Source organism: Phaeoacremonium minimum, assembly GCF_000392275.1.
Source record: "Phaeoacremonium minimum UCRPA7 unplaced genomic scaffold PA7_03_scaffold_373, whole genome shotgun sequence".
NCBI classification, from domain to species: domain Eukaryota; kingdom Fungi; phylum Ascomycota; class Sordariomycetes; order Togniniales; family Togniniaceae; genus Phaeoacremonium; species Phaeoacremonium minimum.
In genome coordinates this window covers 67,704-86,105 of record NW_006921277.1, presented here as the reverse complement: position 1 = coordinate 86,105, position 18,402 = coordinate 67,704, and the positions used below count along the sequence as shown (strand labels likewise).

The following is an 18,402-nucleotide window of genomic DNA, read 5'->3' as shown; positions in this document are numbered from 1 at the left end:
CTGCTGCCCTGTTTCACTACATGACGTGTGCTGCAGTTTGATTTTACTCCTTTGGCCTGTACGAACGGGCTATGCGTATCTCATCATTAAGTCCATATTTTGATAGGACCGAAGGAATACTGTATTTCAGATGTTTTACATGTGATTCTCATGCCTTTTCGCTACGTCCATGGTTTTATATATGGACACTGATGGTTGTTTCCCGATGATGGTGTAACCTTTAGTGAACGACAAATTAGAATCCCTCAGCCACCATGCCCTGACCACGCCCGAAAGAACTCAGTGGCAAATTCTTAATAAATACTCCTCGATAACCCCAGAATATTCACTGCGAAGGGCCTTCATCTGTTCCTCGAATTGCTTCTTGGCGCGTGCCTTTGCCTCGTGACTTCTCTTCTCCTCTTGCCGAACCTCGTCCTTTGTACTCTCCCAAGAGGGACAACTGTGACTTCTTAGACGTGTTTCTTCAGAAGAAGATAGATACGGACCTATGCCACATGTCGGAGAACTTTGACTGCTGCGATAGTTTCGACCGAATATTCATGACTAAACGATAAGCTTCCTTTTCTTGCCCGCGTTGTTTGTGCCGCGCCTCATCGCGCTCTCGTTTGGCATCTGCGATTACTGCGTCCCGTTGCCGCTCCAGTTTACATACTTGTCTGATATATTCTTCGAAGACTCTTCTACCTTGGGCAGTTCGAATGTCCAGTAGCTCTTCATGCACGCCAATGTGGTGAGATCTCGCGCTTGATTTATTTGGGTCCACGTCTGGAGTTAATGGTCGATCCTCAAATGGAACTGAAGGATTTTGATCCGGTCCCTCTTGGTGAGTCTGCATCTTCAAACAACTACAGTTATTGTGATTTCTTTCGATGCTTGATTGTTGAGCCTTTTGGACGCAAAGCTTCGTAGTTTCGGCTTTGCTGTGATCTGTGCTCAAAAGCTTTGGAAACTAAATATATAATTAACACAGGAGAGCCTTTAAACTTTCTAGACAACTAACTTTTTTGTGAACCATTCTTTCTTCAAAAGTGACTTAGGCAACCTTGCAACCAGAGTGTGGACTACCATGGCTCTTTTTTTTTTTTTTGGGTGGAAGGGGAGGGGGGGCTTCTCCCCTCTTGTCATTTCAACTGCCATTTTCGAATAGCAACGAAATCGGATTCAGCCACCGTGTAAACATTCCGTAATGAGACCATTTGGAGATTCTATATATTAATGATGTTTTTGGGAGACCTAGAGAGGATAATCCCTCTCATAACAGAATCCATCTTGATCTATGAGATATTATAATTTGAAACTCATAAACCCTCGTCATAACATCCATATTGATCAACGATCAATGGCAACATTTGCCATGAGATAATATAAATTAACTTTAATGTACAGCGTCTCTGTCAAAGTCTGATTTTGTCAGGAGGTAGTCCAGGGAGTTCTGGACGGTGGAGCTTATTGCTTTGTACCTCGACCATTCAGTACGTCACGTGTTAAGGCGTAGTTGACTGCGTACCGCAACGCGTGTCACGTTAGCGTTCGAGGCAATCTTCAAACTGTTTTGCGGTACTTCTCCATCACATCCTTCTGCACTCCTGTCCCCGACTTTAGTTCATTTTCAGTTTTGTTGGGAAATACGCCTCTTTGGCACCATGTGCTGTGGCCGATTTGGCTACGCTACGCAGCGTTATGATCGGAGCAGAGCTGGGGAATATGTGAGACGTGGCGTGGTACAAGGTATATGGCACAGGGGAGCAGCTCACTGAACAAGGTGCGATACTAAGGAAATCGATATCAGTCACAATGAGTTCACAATGGATCTTTATCTGTAGGCTTGAATCAAGCTTCTAACACTGAGAACCAATTGGTTTTACATAGGAGACCACAACTTGACAGACCAGCAATAGCCTTTGGATACTCCGGGATATGGGACGCTGATGAAGTCTTAGAATGTTGTGCTATACTGGCAGTCCGGCTGACTTCGTGGACGCATTGCCAATATTACTGTCGTCACCCTGGAGGAGGTGTGGGTTCTCTAGTGAACCTCAATCTCTTCAAATTGGTATTGGGAGACAACACTCTTTTATCCTCGTTAGCTGTTGTCCATCTTTCCATTAGAAGTAATGGGTTGTGGTCCTTTCAGTGGATCTTCGGTCTAGTTTGACCTGTATTGACTGTATTAGCCTTCAACCCACACGTCATGTCAAGAGGCGGAAAGGGTCGTATTGCAAGGGAGAATTTGCGATTGCAAAAAGGATCGAAGACAGGATGAACTCTGTCTGGGAATATTGGGGCGTTTTCTGTAGTGTCAGATGGAAACGAGACGCATCTAATACAGTAGCATGAAAAAGATTTGATGAGACCGTCTTTAGACAGTTATCAAATATATGAGGAATTGGTCTACGAACAGAGACCACGGCATCGCTAATATCGCATGTTACTTTCCGGGCTCACAAAGCTTACATCCTTTACAGCGGCGAGAGAGCCTCATAATTTACAGACGATCCCATCCGCTCTTGTGCCCAAGCCACAAATGGCCAGACTAACAGTTGGGTCGACGACGACTAGCGAATTCCTGTTGTTGGATACTTTTTCTATTCTTCTTGATGCTCTTGGAGTTGAGTGTTGAGGCGTATTTGGAACTTCTGTGATTTATTTATCCTCTTGAAGTCTGAGTACTTTGTTATGGTTGATGTATCTAATTTTGTGGCTATACAGTTTCTACCTCTGCTTTTCGCGGGTTGTCCCTCGGAGATCTGTCAATGGGAATCAAGTTTGGGTTTACCTCCAGGTGCATTAACAGTCAGTCTAGCTGGCAGCAACCTTGACTCTCGGAAACTCTCGTGGCTGAGCAGTTCGAAGCAAATACGCTTTACTGCAAACCGGACTGAGAAAGCGAATCTGAATCAGGTGAAATAGCTGCATAACGGCTACTACCAAAGCGTATACTGCATTCATGATCAAATACTAGAAATCGTATCCTGGAGCTTCAAGGATATAGATCAAAGTATTTAAAGGCTTCTGCCATGTAGACATCCATAAATACTATGGAGTCGGCAATAATACATTAACTCTATATTGACAGATAAGTTTCGTTTCGTGTGTATATCTAAAGGTTATGACAGACTGAACCTGATGCGTAATGATTCATGCTCAAGCTCATGTTCTAGCTCTGAGGCCTCATCTCATCTCGGCCGAAACGCCATGCTACCAAAAGCACGGTCTAGCTCTTCGCCTTCATCGGGAGCTGGCATCTCGATCACTCCTCCCGGCTGCTGTTGGGCCGCGGCGATGCTCATGCCTGCAAACTGCTCACTCATGCTGCGCTCGTCTCCGCTAGCCACCTCGCCTCCCAAGATGACAGACTTGCGTTCTGGCTCGAGCAGCCGTGCATCACTGTCGAGCCACCCAGGTGCGACTCTGCGCTTCTCGGCGAGCTCGCGTGCCTTGATCCGGTCATCCAGCGCTCTCAGTTCGGCATCGGCGTCCGCCTGGAGCTTGGCCACGTGCGCCTGTAACGCCCGGCACGACGCTATGATGTCGTCTGGATGTGCTGCATGGCCCGACTGGGATATGACGTACCGCGCCTTTGCGGACGGGTCGCCGTCGCTGCCGTCTGTGGCGCCGGTGATACCAGTGGCGGATGGCGGCAGGGTTGATGGCATGGTCTTGTAAGTGTATGGAAGTGTAGTTGCCGTGGGCAGGTTGACGAAGGGGGACACCGTCAACGGGACCTGCTCCAAGAGCGGATGAGAGCCTAGCTTTTTAGATCAACATGTTCGGTCAGGGCGGGAGTTTCAACATACGATTGTCATGCATGATGAATTCCGGCTCTGATCGGATAAGTGTCCTGACAGTGTCCACAATGCGGGGTATCGGGGCTGGTCCTGTGGACTCGAAGTCGTAGGTGTATAATATATAAGCCTTGTGACAGTTTCAGCACCTTTCAATGTGAGAGAACTTTTGGGAAAGCAGCTTTGAGGATCTGAATGCTGAATGACGGAAGGCAGAAGCGTGATGCCCGTGAGGTCGGATAGGTAGTGACATGTGTGGGGTAGTTCATGTGTGATAAGAGCTCGGCAGGCAGTTGATAGAGCGCACATCAAGCTCAAGCCCCACCAAAAAGTTCATTCATAGCAACGACATCCCACCTTCATCAGCTTTCGAAAGTCAACAAAGTATTGCAGTGTCAAAACCGTCCACGATGCCGCCCATCACGATCAGATCTCCGCCGCCGCTCGACAGCTACACGCTCCTCAGCGAGTATCAGACACAAACACCAGAGACCTTTCATGGAGGGAAGCCTGTCCTCTACTACCATGCGACTGGCGCAAAAGCCTGGATCCCAAAGACTCAGCGGGGCAGCCTGCCAGTTTTCCCAGCCGACTCGACTGCCTCTGCGCCGACTGGACCTGAAGGCATTGTATTAAACGGAGATGCGGAAGAGCTGATAGAGGAAAGGGTTGAGCTCTTTGTGAACTCCGAGTATGATTATCCCTGGTCGTCTCTGCAAAGCTGCCTGCTGACAAGTCTAGGAACTTGACCATTTTCAGCCCCAGTTCCGAATCCGGCGTGTCAATACCATACCCATCGATTACACTTCATGCTACAAAGACCATTGGTGCGGGAGAGGAGAAGTACCTATCAGTCTATATGCAATTGGAGCTTTCTGATGGCGGTGCCGACGATGAGACGTTCGAGACTGTGGACTTGACTATCATTCCTCCCAATACATCCACCTCGCTTACCTCGCCTGCCGAAGACGGCGCCCCAGTTCAGACAGAGACAGAGAAGCTCTTCAAGGCCATCTCAGAATGCTCTAACCTGAACCCAGATCCAGTCAATGAGGAGGATGAGGAAGAGTACGACGATGACAGAATAGTGTTCGAAGGAGATCAGGAGGCGATTGAGGGTTTCAGCGGTGTCTTCAGAGGTGCTGCTGATGGAGGTTTGCCGCCTCCAATGCCTGGTAGCTCTGGATGGATCACCGCTGATAATGTCCACGAATACTTCGACGCAGATGGCAATTGGATCGGAGAGGAAGGTGTCAGCGGGGAGCTTGGCGAAGGCGCCGGAAGAGTGCGTGACCGGGACGAAACCGAAGCAGATGGGGTTAATGGCCACGACAACGGTGTTGACGGTCATAGTAAGCGCCCACGAACGGAGTGAAGACCCAGTGCTTGCGTTTGTAACATAAATTACGACTTTTGACGAGGCAACCGGTTGGATGATCAGGCGTGCTGGGTTGGAAAGGAGTGAGTATCATGTTCAGCTGACTCTATACCTTATTGTTGACTTTCCTAGTGCTGTTATTACAATTTTAAGATCAGTAGTTCACCAACATAAGGTAGTGGCATCTGGCCTTGGGATACAGTATCAGGTATCACAATTTTAAAAGGTTGAACAATTAGAAGACAGGGGACATGTTCAGTCATATGCCAACTAAGATACTTGCTTGACTGGAGCCTCAGTTCTATGGTGGACCACGGCAGTGATGATCGCTATCGCTAGTTCATCATCAACCCCGGTTGGGTGTGCTGAAGCACATGCCGAGATCTGACATCCGCACCACCACCTACCACATAAACCTTGCAACATTCCATCAAGTCTTCGGTAGCCAGGTCATGAGTATGTTCAGGAACGAATCGAGAGATTGGAGAAACTGTGTGAAAGATATGGTGTGTTGTTCTGCTGGGCTTGTCGTCTAGCGATGCTTCTGAATAGAATTTGGATGCTACTTCACATTAGCCACGATCTTTTGATGGCAGGAAGAGCGTTGTAGAAGAACTCACCTCTCGTAGATCTCTTCTGGAGTCATAAATGCCTGCTTGATTGTGGTTAGGGCCCTGTAGTATCGCCTGCGGCGCTGGACTGGAGCGTAGGCTTTCCGCCATCGAATGAGATGTGGGTACTTGTGAACCATTGACCTGCGTTGGCGCATGATTATGACGATACCTTGCAAGATTCGGGAAGGTCCTTGCCAGCAACTGTGTCTGATCTACCGAATCACTCTGCTTGGAGGGTAGAAATTAGGCAGTCCCCGATGTGGTGTGGGATGTTGAGTAGTGAAGAATCCGATGCAAGCCCAAGGGCCCAAAACACTTTGCGGGTGTTGGAGTATCGGTATCTTTATACCAGTGTACGTAACCCGGCTCTATTCCAATTACTTCTCTCTTCGATATGGTCGAAGAAAGACACAAGTGTGTTTGAATGGACAGTTTCTTCTGCTTGTGGTGGTTTCTAGGCATCACGAGGTGAAGACAATGGAACACATCCATCTCATTGGGACTGATTCAAAAGATTCTTTGACTCACAGGGCGAAACCAAGAGCCTCTATACTTGAACAATATTCTCTGATTCACTGTCCAAGCTAATTGAGTTAATTATGTAGTCACTTTTCGTCTAATTGGGAAAAGCCTTCATGAAAGGGATTTTCCAACAACAGAGCCTAGGAAGATGATAAAGGCAGCTAGAACCTCTAGAAGACCAATATTTGTGTGTGCCCAGGATCTCTAAATATCAAATTGGGACACCTGGGAGTTGCTGAATACTTGGCAAATCGAACTTCATTGATGCTTTGTTGATAAGATCTTTAGTTCTTCTAAATTAAAGATAGATAACATAGGCCTTTCGAAAATAGACCAGATGATCCGTGAGACACCCAAGCACAGCTATTATTAAACAGAAAATCAGACAATACCTTGAGATAGATACAAATTGTATATGACCTTACACAAACAAATATCTTACAACTATATTTATAGACAATTAGCATATAGGCTAGTAAAGTGACTGATAACTACTTATCAGTGTGGAATGTACACATTGATAAAGGAAGGAGAGTTGGGAGTGAAGGAGTTTGAATCCATGTACTTAATGTGCTGGAGCATTGAGCTAAATCGCATTGCACAGTTTAGAACCAGTGCCTACAAGTAATCAACATGGCAGCACCTATGAACGGTTAAAAATCTTAGATTACACAGCACTGTCTAAGCTGTCATTATATTCATGGGCTGCTATGCTGCTATAGGTACATCAACACCCGACAGCATGGTGTTCTTCTTTCATTTCAGAACTGAGAGCAAGTAATGCCAATGCCTTGTAGATGCTAGACTAGCAAATTCTCGGGAATGCTTAAGCAGCTTTATCCAGGGCGCTCAGTCATCCATTTCGCCTTCCTCAATAATGCTCCCAAAGATGAGGCTCTGAACCACAAGCTCATCGCTCAACGTCCGCACTTTTTTCGGCGGCGGCCCATGATATGTCCCGGTGCCGCCCCTCTTCCGCTTCTTTCCTTCGGCAGTTCTAGCGAGGAATAGCTCGCCTTTGCCTGCTGTCTTCTCATCTACATATACCCAATCGAAAGGCTGACCGGCATCTTCAGCAGCCTTCAGCTTCACCTTTGCCTCATCAATAGAATAGACGCGTGACAGGCAAGCCCCCAGAACACGAGCAAGGAAGACATATGCCATCCTCTTGCTCTCCCCTGATTTCTTCATGATGAGTAGAATCTTGTTCCCTTCCAGGAGCATCGTCCTGCGATCCACGACGTCGCATAGTCTCGCTGACTTGGCATCATAGGGGGTAAGGTTGCGTGATCGGATGGCATCTCCAAGGAAAGAGGATACACCAGCGCAGAGAAGGTAGGGGCTCCAATCCACGATTTCTTGCCTGTCAAAGCAGGTTGTAATCCAGCGAGATGCAATACAAGGCAAACCGAGCGCAAGCGCCTGCATGTACTTGACCTTGCGTGAGTGGCCGTCCGCAATCAGCGCGGTGAACCCCCCAGATGCTGCGCCAGATGTCAGCCTGAGCTCATCATCTGGCTGTGATGCAGTGGGACTATAATCTGCGCTGTTGATGGGCGACGCTTCGAAGAGTTCATCAAAACCCTCAGCGAGGACTCTGCCTCCGCCTTGTTGAATCTTCTTTTCTACCGCTCTGGCATGCTCCATTCTCTCATTATACTGGTCAAGGTTCTCTCCCGTTCTCTTGGACTGGAAGGAAATCGCGAAGGACATTCCTTCAAAGATCATAGATCCACGACTGCTCTGTTCACGAGACCCAGGTTGCCCTTTCGTGAGAGCTCTACCAACTCTGGAATTTCTCAAGGCATACTCAACTGGAGGCGTTGCGGGAGGGGAACCTGCAAGTTCGTCGGTTGAATGATCTTGCTGCATCTGCTTCCTTGTCAATCGAGTTGACGTCCTAAGAGATTCGACTGTGCTCGTCTTCGGTTTCGGCAGAGTATCAACAACCTCTCTGCGGCGAACTTTTGCGACTGCTGGAGACGACTCAGCTACCACAGCTTTTAGGCTATTCGACCGTCTGGTTGATGCGGAATCCTGTGTTAAAGGAGTGGTTTTGTTAGAGAGCGCCGGTGTAGTCGATAAGCTGCTCAACATTGATGTAGAGCTCAAGACCCCAGCAGGCGCGGAGCTGGAAGGTGCTACTGGGGTACGTTTCCCTGCCGTTGAAGCCTTCTGAACTCGTGACTTGGCTCTCGTTCGTAATGCTGGAGGCGATGATCGTATTTCTGGGCTCTGTGACAGATCTCTCCCTTGCTTTTGGCTTGAGAGATCCTCATGCATACTACAATCAAGGTCTTTTACTATGGACCCAGGCGAGTGAACATCACTGGCGACGTGTGCTCCATCAATGACTCTATCCTGAAGGTGGCGGGCAAGTCGATTCAGACTCGAAGCAGAAGACTTATGCGACATGTTTGATGAGCTTTGTGTTAGATCTTGTTCCGATACATTGCTCGGCATCGTAGGAAGCGAGAGAGGCTTGGACGAGATGCTAGAAGCCTGTCTCAGTATGTCACCAATAGCTCTTGGGCGAGCGTCAGCTGGGCTGGTCTCAGGTATGGCATCTCCGTTACTCTCCTCGGCAGAGAGGTGTATTATCGGGCCTGGAAGACTGCTCGCGGTGACTTCTCGCGTTAGTTTAAACGCCGTACTAGAGGAGAGCTCAGTAGCAGCTGCTGCGGCGACTTCATTTGAGACGGCCGGGGATCGAACAGACTCCTCAAAACCAGCTGCTTCGGTTATGATTTGATCCGGCATGAGCTGCTCCTGAGAATCTGCAACAGTTTCCTGGGTCTCATCGTCCTTATCTGACTTCCCACGACACTGCGCAACATATTCTTCGGCTGGCGTTCGTGATCTTGACTTTCCCTTCTTGTTTGTTGATGGCACCTCAACATCTTCTGGCAAAGACGCAGAAGGGCGATTGAAATTGATTGATGATAGATGTCTCTCTGCCTCGGCTTTCTTCGATCTAGCACGTCTTCTGCGGTTGTTCTCATCATCGCTAAGGTCTTCGACAGATTCGGTGGGTGATGTTTGAAGCTCTAGCGTCTCCCTTCTTTCTTGAGATTTCCCCATTGGCTCGTACACGTCTATAAGTTCAGGGCCAAGTCTTCTCTTAAGAGGCTCATATTGGGGGGATTGAGAGATCAATGGGTCATTATTGATTACTTCATGGTGGGGAGTCTCCGGTTCATCAACAGGGCGAGATGATGCGCTGAATGGCACTTGGGGACTGGTCATGTTGGCGGTTAATGGTGATGTGCGAAGTCCGCGCGCCTTCAACGGAGATGATATGATTGGGTTTGGTGATATTGAGTTATTATGAAAATCATTTGGTGACGGCCTCGAAGATGTCGGGCTGACATGTCGGAAAGCTGAAGAAAACTGTGTCTGCCTAAACATCTGAGAGCCCCCTAGAAGCGTGGCCGGATTCCGCGCTGCGAAGGGATTCTTCGGTGGTGCTGGGGTTTCTGGTGCATCAACTAATGGCCATCGAGGATGATCAACAGCGGTTGAATCGAGACCTGCGGATGTCTCAGGGGCTGACACTTCAGTGTCATGACTTCTCAAATTTTCGAAAAGACCAATGCTAAAATGAACAGCTCCAGTGTCATCCTCATTGAGAGTTCTATGCCCAGGTGAGGTGCCGTGAGACGGACTCGGTGACGACCTGTCGAAGTTCTCGATAAGGGCCGTAGAGGGTAAATTATTTTCAGCAAATGAAGAATGACGGTATTTTTCATAACTCCGACCATCATTCGACTGGGTCGGAGACTGCTGTGACGACTCCATCTTCCTTGGAGCAAGAAAACTTGACGGCGGCAAGCCTGGAATTGTGTCGACTCTCACCAGCGGATTGGGGCTTTCAACAGGCCGTTCAGAGTGATCAACGCCGCGACTTGAAATACCACCATCATGCAGATCTAAAGGCGATGAACACACCTCACTGTCGGCATCATCATTATGAGAAAAGCCGTTTGTTAGGCCATCGTCATCTCCCTGTTCAGATTGGTCGGCGTCTTTCAACCCTCCAGTGAGCGTGGTTGAGGGTGCTGAAAGGTGGGAAGCGCGACTGGCGTCAACAGTGGCCCGAGCTCCGTGATCCTTGCCTTGCGCAAACGCCACATCAGGACCGGGGTCAGAGTCGCCCGGTCTACCGAGTTGCGGCTTTCCCACCTTCAAAGTGCCGGAGCCAACAAATCGCTGATATACTTTATGATGGTGTGCTGGCTGGGGGAAACTGACTGGCAGCAAGACAGACTTAGCACCAGCTGCGAGCTGCGCACTGTCTTCAGGGATTGGCGAACTGCTTCTCAAACCGATGCCGTACTCTGATTGCCAGCGTGAGACAACGAGCTGAGAGTCCTGTGACTCGTTTTGTCCCTGGAGAGCCTTGTTCTCAGCCTCCTCAAGGGCCTTGTCGGTGTGCGGAGCCATGCCTGGAAAACGTGGAGGATGATGACATGATCAAGCCGGACGTCTTTGGCCCTTGGCGGGGAATTTCACCAGAACACCAGGCAGAGAGCGGATCGAGAAGGAAAATAATCCCTGATGGTCTGGGTCCAGATCCAAATGGAGGAACGCGTCTCAATCTAAACCTGCCAAGCTGGTGAACAAAGAGTCTCCTCATCTACAATTTGAAGTCCTCCAGTCGGGAAGGACACGCGAAATCACGTGGATTGAATTCACGTGACTCTGTTCGAGAAGCTGTTAAAGAAAAGTGTTGGCGGGATGTTTGGCCATGAGTTTTGGTCAGGTGGCTGTTGATTGGATCGCAATTTCGCGAGGCCGGGGTCCTTCCCGTTGAACATCCTTGTACCTCGCATGATCCACGCATTTGTTTCCTCTTCTCCTATTCTCGGCCACCAGCTCCTTGTCCAGCCAGCCCAGTCCTTGTCTGTCCATTTCCCCGTATTACGCAGTCTGCTGTGTGGTTAATGCACTCATCAATCAGATCGCCTTAATTGTTCAGTTATTTTCCTTCCAGAAGAGTGTACCTTGACTGAGGTGGTATTCAAGCGTTCCGACCGCGTACCCTCCATCAACGCGCATCACATTCCCACCGTGTCGGTCCATTTGCCTGCAATCGCATCGCAGGTTTCGACGCGCCTTTTCCTTCACAATTGAATCCGAAGCTACCGAGAACTATCGCCTTGCGCCCCCAGATCGTTTCTCTAACGTTAGTGTCCTGAACAGCCTCCCATCATCCCATCTTCTCTTCTCCAACTCCACATGGTCAAAGCGGTTTCCGTAGCATCAGAATTGGCGGTGGAGCAGTAACAAGCAGGGGTCCTCGAGCAAGGCCAACAACAATAATCTTGCAGACGAAATGACCTTCATCACACCATACTTAAATCGACGTTGAGCTGCCCTGACAAAGACCCTGCGGTTCCAGTTTCCTTTTCCCCTCCGACTCCTGCGAAATAGGAATCATTGGCTGTTTGGACGGTGGTTGTCTGTCCTGTTTCCACATTCACCCTATTCTCCCTCCGGCCCCAGGGCTCGCATTACGTCTCTCTCCTCCAAAGCTGTCCGTCAACCAGCACGGAACTGATATCACACAGTATAACTGCTCCACTTCCAGGTCTCGCTTCAGCCTGAACGCTCATTTGGAGAGAGACCCCGTTGTTATCAATTGCGCCGGGAACTGCGTTGCGACAGGCCTGTCCACTTACATTGCGCCTCAGCGGTCTTATTATTACCTGCCAGCTGCTACCCCTGCCTAGCTCTCAGGGCCTCGCAGATACACAGCACCAATGGTCGGGGCGAGAATGGTTGCGTCGCCACACCTCCTCCCCTAAAAACAACAAATTCAATCTCGAACTTTCCTCCATGAATACAGCCTTGCTTCTCCAAATTTGCTTTCTATCGACTTGCTCCAACACTCTTTTCAACGAGAAGCAGCTGAACCTACTCAAAGCCTTTGTCATTGCTAGAAGAACCACGACGTGCGGGAGACACCGCCATCGGCGAAACAACAGTGCTCCATCCGGTCCTTATCATTACAGAAGACGTCGAGTCTCAACCCTGACCTGTCGCCCAGCATTTTTGCAACAGGTCTCACACTCGTTTGCACTTGCGAAAGTCTCGTCTGCTCGTCAATCAGCAAGGAGCCGTCGCACCCCCGTAGATCGGGCTGTTCTAGACTGGGTGTACGCTTTGCACGCCGAAATGGATGACACTTTACCTCAACCTGCTCCTCCTCCGATGCCCCATATCAGGGCTGATGACAATGAGCACTCGTACATAGAGAGGAACCTCCCTGCGGAGACTATGCCACCGCCTCCGCCGCCGGTTTCTGCAGATGAGCATGACGACTCGCGCTCGTCCTTCGACACTAGGTCCACGCGGTCGACCTCATCTGCATCGCGAAACACAAATAGGCTTTCTCTGACCTTGCCAATTGCTCCGCCAACGGCCTATCCCACACGTCCAACACCAACTTCTTCGGTTATGTCCTCGTATCCGCCTACTCCAATTGAGACATCCAACGTGACGTCTCCAACTGACTCGAACGATTTCATCATTGCGATAGCAGCGCAGGAGCGACGAGTCTTGGAGCTGCGCGAGGATCTTAAGAGTGCCGAAGCAGAACTGACAAGGCTCAAGAAACAATGGGCTCAGCACGAAGCGTACAAGAAAAGACACGAGATCAGGAAGGCAGAGCCTCTGCGCACCGTTTCTCACCAGACGCCAACAGCAGATGGCGAGGACACTGAAATCTCAAAGCGAAGCGTCGAGCTTGATAGGCGCAAGGCGCTATTGCTCGGTCAAGCAAGCAATCAGGGAACCCCGAATTCGGGTAGAAGGCGGGTCATTCGAGGCGGGCACACCCGTGCTCTGTCTCTTCTATCACCTACCAAGACAGAAGATGGATTTGCTGTGCATGAGGACACTCCGGAGGGGTTCAAGCCTCTGGTGAAGGACTCGGAACCACACTTCCAGCACCTGGCTAGAACTGGGCCGGTCACTCCAGCCCAGCTTGCAAAACGAGCGTCATGGGCTCCTCGCTCTGTACGACCTGCGAACCCCAGCGGCGTCAAACAAATTGCAGAAGATTTCAAAGCGGGACTTTGGACTTTTGTAGAAGATCTCCGGCAGGCAACTGTTGGAGACGAGCCCATTAATGGTGGAGGTATCCCTACACGTGGTATTGATGGACACATACGGTCTGGCTCAAGAACGCTGTTTGGCGAAGACCAGGACACCATCAGGGCATCGACCAGCAATGCTCGGCCCCATGTAGCCAATGCATTCAGTGACACACCTACTCCGGCTTCTCGGTTCACGGACGTAATGTCTAAGGATGCAGAGGGTGGTGATAATAAGCACCAGCGATCTTCCTCCAAGGCTTTCACGAAAGCTAACAAACGCTTCTCCTGGACGCCCCTAACCGTGGACTCCTATGATGACAACGACTGGTCCAACTGGGATAGCCCGACCGTCAATTCACCACGATGGAGCGGTACCACTGTGAATGGCGACATCATTCCCAGCATCCCGGAAAAGAGGGACGAGAATGGGACGCCTCTGTAAGCAGCCCTCGCGCCTTTCATCCAAGCGAAACCAGCAAGACACTAACGCCTATCCCATCTAGAAAAAAGATGTCTTCGGCAGAAGATTATCCTTCCGTCCAATCTCCATCCGCCCTCAAGCTTGAAGAGTTGTCTCTCGGCGTGCTTAACAAGCTCACTCCCGGCAACATCAAGCGCACCGCTTCCGACTTCATGAAGGAGTGGGAGAAGAGCCTGTCTCCGCCTCCCGAGCCAGTGGGTTTTGGGTCCAAGGAGAAGGGCATGTAACGTGCTCTGTACGACTATCTGCGCATTGTAAACTGGCGGTAATAGACAAAAATAACCCGAAAACAGGACACAACAAGCATCATTTTGCATATTATAGAGGAGGAGCACCTGCGGTGCAATTACGGCTGTACGATACCATGCCCCAGGGCTATGATATTTTGGCGAGGATGAGAAGAGCGTGGGGATGAAAGCGGGTGCCAGTGCCTTGAGCCTCCGTCTGAGAGACCCGACAATCGATTTTGGAGCAGCTCGTCTGTTTCAATCATGAGGTACGAGATCTTGGGCTGGGCTGTTTTGTGGCAAGTCGATGTGATGTGAGGGAAGTTTGGGATTTTGGCTTTTATGATAATGATGATAATGACGAACGACCATGACGAATGATAAGATCCCAGCATAGCTACGTACATACTCTCTGGCCGGAATATATCAAGCGTTAATGATGAGATACCTTTGCTACTCTTAAACATTGTGAATATCTGCATGTGTGCACGAGGATATAGATGGTATTGATTTGATATTGAAGAAAAGGAATGCAGATTTACCCTAACAGAAACACAGGCACATCGCGGTGGCTCCTTCGAACGAACCCGCCCCCCAAGATTGCAGGTATCTATATGTTCCTTCCGGGGTTTACGTACAATGCAAGTCACCTTAGATAGAGGACACACCGGACCTGTTGCCATTCAAGCCACTCACGCTTTGGGCTGTGCCATAACCACGTCATCTCTACCAGCCAGCCTACTCGTCCATCACAGACGCAAACTTGTCTAACATGGTTTGCTGGATGCCCTCATACTAGAGAAAGTTGTCAGCGCAAGTCACATGAAAAAAAAATAGCACGCGTATGGTCTAGTTCACTAACCTTCTTGCAAATCTTCTCCTCGCCCTCACTCGGCACCTCGAACTTCAAGCTTCGCAGCTGGCCCTGGAGATCCTGGGTAGCCTCACGGACCTTTGCCCAGCTCTGGCCCTGAGCGACAGCCTTCTGGGCCTCGTCGTGGAAGCCCATCATGAGCTTCATCATCCACTCGGTCTTCCAGATGGGGCAGAACTGGTCGTAGTCAGAGTAGCCGTTCTGCTGCAGGAAGTCCTCCTTGAGCAGCGTCGCCATGTCGAGCGTGATCTTGTCGGGGTCGGACAGCGCCGACTTGCCGACCAGCTGCACGACCTGGTCCAGCTCCTCGGAGTCGGATAGTAGCTGCTTGATGCGGTCACGAAGTCTCGGGAACTCAGGGTACTCCTTCTCGTACCACTTGTCCAGGATCATGGTGTACTTGGAGTACGACACGCCAGTGTTGATCGACGGGAAATGCTTTCGCTGAGCCAGCTTCTTGTCGAGACCCCAGAAGACCTGCACGATACCGAGCGTAGAGCTGGTGACAGGATCTGAGAAATCACCACCGGGCGGTGAAACGGCGCCGACGATACTAACACTACCCTCACGCTCTGGCGAGCCTAGCGTCTGGACCTTACCAGCACGCTCGTAGAAGGAGGCGAGCTTGGCACCAAGATAAGCGGGGAAACCTTGGTCCGCAGGCATCTCTCCCAGACGACCGGAAATTTCACGCAACGCCTCGGCCCATCGAGAAGACGAGTCAGCCATCATGGCGACATTCATGCCTTGGTCACGGAAGTACTCGGCAACTGTGATACCAGTGTAGATAGAAGCTTCACGCGCAGCCACGGGCATGTTGGAGGTGTTGGCAATCAGAGTCGTGCGCTTCATGATAGGCTCCTTACGGCCCTCGACTTCGATGGATAGCTCGGGGAAATCCTTCAAGACTTCAGCCATCTCATTTCCTCGTTCACCACAGCCCACGTAAACAATGATGTCACTGTTGGAGAATTTCGACACAGATTGTGAAATGACAGTCTTGCCACAGCCGAAAGCGCCAGGAATAGCAACGGTACCGCCCTGGACACAGGGGAACAGAGCGTCAAGCACACGCTGGCCAACCAGGAAGGGCTTGTTGGCGGAGTGCTTCTCGGTGGTAGGTCGGGGCACTCGGACGGGCCAAGTCTGCATCATGCCGTACTCGCTCTTCTTGCCGTCAAACTCGACCTCCAGGATCTTCTCGTCGACGGTGTAGCTACCCTTGGAGGCAATCTTGGTGATGGTTCCTCGAGCCCGGGGAGGGAAGAGGATCTTGTGGACTGTGATGAAGGAGTTCTCGTAGACGGTACCCCAGACGTCGCCTCCCGAGATATGGTCGCCAACCTTGACGGACGGTGTGAAGTCCCATTTCTTCTCGCGGTCGAGGGCAGGGGCGGCGATGCCTCGCGGGATATAGATGCTCTGGGACATGGAGGAGATCTTCTCGAGAGGTCTTTGGATACCATCGTAGATGTTGTTGAGAAGGCCGGGGCCGAGCTCGACGGACAGAGGCTTTCCGGTTCGGAAGACGGGGTCGCCAACCTTGACACCAGCTGTTATTTGTCAATGTCAGTCTCTTTTATTCTTTTTGATAGCAATAGAGGCTTTGATGTGGGCATACCGGTCTCCTCGTAGACCTGGACAGTTGCCTGATCGGCATTGATTCGAATGACTTCTCCTACTAGCTGATCGTTGCCAACTTTGACCTATTGCCCATTAGCCCCATCCGAGTTTATAAAGACGATAGTTCCAGTGACCGTACCAACTCGTACATAGCAACACCAATCATTTCCTCCGCAACGATGACGGGTCTAGATGTGGTCAGTAAGAGCTCGGAGGTTGCACGAGCTTTGGTGATCGAGAGTTTGGTACGAACCCGGAGACAGAGAAGATCTTGCCTGTACGGACCGAGTTAGTAAGGGTGATGAATTGCAGTGTGTTTGAAGCTCTTACCATGCTGCACAGCGTCGCCGTCCGTTGAGGGTTTCTGCATGTTGAAGATGGAGGTCAGTCTCGAACCTGCGGGGCAACAGCACGGAGCACCTCTCGGTGAGTGAGGGAATAAGAGAAGCTTACCGGAGCCATCTTGGGCGGCGCAATTGGATCCTTTGAGAGCTGTGTATCGGAGGGAGGGGATGCGAGAGGAGTGGTGATAGGCAAAGAGGGCGATGCGAAGTCTGAGGGTGACGTCGGCGCCGATGGGGGAAGCTTTGGTGTAGCTGGAGAGGTTGGAAGAGGCTGTTGCGCAGCTGTCACCACCTCGAGTGCAGGTGGCTCCAAGTCGGACAGGTCGAGAGCTCCCTGGTCCGCTAACGCTAGCAATAGTCCTGTTTCTGTTCCTGTTGCGGGCGATGATGCAGTGGCCGCGGCAGTGGCTGGAGCGTTGCTAACAGTGGGTCGGCCCTCCAGCTGCCTCGAGCTGTTCGGGCTGCTCGCCTTGCAGTGTGAATGTGAGGTTGAGTTTGAGTGCACCAACAGGTCCACCAGAGACGGCCGAGCCTTCAATCTGGGTCGCAATCCAAGCTGCATCCACTCGATTTTATACCGCTCCCTTCAAGACGCTGCGTAAACGTCGAATATAAAAGCAGGTCTCTCTGGTGATGGCGGAGCGTTTAGTGATCGAAGCAGGCAATCTGAGGGGGCGGGCGTTGCTAATAAATGCCCGCACACCCCTGCACGGCCACCTAATCAGACCGCATCTCCAAACGTCGGCTAGAGAGTACGATACGGCTTCGACTTGGCTCAATGCATTGATATATCCGTTGACACTTTCAAGCCTTTTAAGATTTCTTGCTGTTCAATCATTCTTATCTTCAACTATTGGGAGTATAAAGACTGGATAGTCTAGCGTGTCAGACACCCCAGGACTTCCCACAAGAATAAGAGCAATATGCTCGCGGTTGTCAGACACATAACTATGTCATGCTACACGTCTCAAGAAGGTTTCCTTGTTATCAAGAAACTCCCAGCTCTTGATAATTTAGATATCAGGCATTTCTTTCCCGAGAGCGATACAGCTAGTCAACTGATACTTTGGCATGGGCCTTTGTTTATGATTAGCAGAGAAGTATGTTCATTACCGGTAGGTAAGATGACAAGTTGTGGAATGATGGCTCTGATTCAATGTCTACCCATGTGTGAGAAGTATATCATTTCAACTGAGTAGACTTGGTTACAGAGCCAGCCATAGCTATAGCTTCGGGAAATGTTGCCCACCAACTGGATGTTCATAAGAGCCTTAGACCAATTGTTCGATAGGACCTGCACAGCACTACTCGAGATTCCCCGTGACTGGTGCGAGGCTGTGCCTTGCCCGCACAATAATGCAGGCTGCCTGCTGTACGCCCAGTCTCTAACATCTCCTCCTGACGTCGGCTACGACACGTAGCACGATGGCGGAAATAGTTGGGCTCGTTGC

General features: G+C 50.3%; 5 protein-coding genes across 5 annotated transcripts; 2 read left to right on the top strand and 3 right to left on the bottom strand.

The window, feature by feature from the left end:
* Window positions 1-3,179: 3,179 nt before the first annotated feature.
* On the bottom strand, window positions 3,180-3,813 carry UCRPA7_4954 (hypothetical protein; the record flags this gene model as incomplete). Its single annotated transcript, XM_007917505.1, has 2 exons — window positions 3,180-3,751; window positions 3,801-3,813. 2 exons carry the CDS (start codon window positions 3,811-3,813, stop codon window positions 3,180-3,182), a joined length of 585 nt encoding a protein of 194 aa, XP_007915696.1.
* An 834-nt stretch (window positions 3,814-4,647) lies between these two features.
* On the top strand, window positions 4,648-5,163 carry UCRPA7_4953 (putative glycosyltransferase family 31 protein; the record flags this gene model as incomplete). The annotated part of the gene is made up of 1 exon (XM_007917504.1): window positions 4,648-5,163. The coding sequence occupies one exon, from the start codon at window positions 4,648-4,650 to the stop codon at window positions 5,161-5,163; it is 516 nt and encodes a 171-aa protein (XP_007915695.1).
* Window positions 5,164-7,151: 1,988 nt separating this feature from the next.
* On the bottom strand, window positions 7,152-8,015 carry UCRPA7_4952 (putative family decarboxylase protein; the record flags this gene model as incomplete). The annotated part of the gene is made up of 1 exon (XM_007917503.1): window positions 7,152-8,015. One exon carries the CDS (start codon window positions 8,013-8,015, stop codon window positions 7,152-7,154), a length of 864 nt encoding a protein of 287 aa, XP_007915694.1.
* Window positions 8,016-12,761: 4,746 nt separating this feature from the next.
* UCRPA7_4951 (hypothetical protein) lies at window positions 12,762-14,110 on the top strand (the record flags this gene model as incomplete). The annotated part of the gene is made up of 2 exons (XM_007917502.1): window positions 12,762-13,840; window positions 13,906-14,110. 2 exons carry the CDS (start codon window positions 12,762-12,764, stop codon window positions 14,108-14,110), a joined length of 1,284 nt encoding a protein of 427 aa, XP_007915693.1.
* A 738-nt stretch (window positions 14,111-14,848) lies between these two features.
* Window positions 14,849-16,977, bottom strand: UCRPA7_4950 (putative vacuolar atp synthase catalytic subunit a protein; the record flags this gene model as incomplete). The annotated part of the gene is made up of 6 exons (XM_007917501.1): window positions 14,849-14,905; window positions 14,973-16,537; window positions 16,606-16,690; window positions 16,747-16,795; window positions 16,861-16,882; window positions 16,938-16,977. 6 exons carry the CDS (start codon window positions 16,975-16,977, stop codon window positions 14,849-14,851), a joined length of 1,818 nt encoding a protein of 605 aa, XP_007915692.1.
* Between the last annotated feature and the right edge of the window lie 1,425 nt (window positions 16,978-18,402).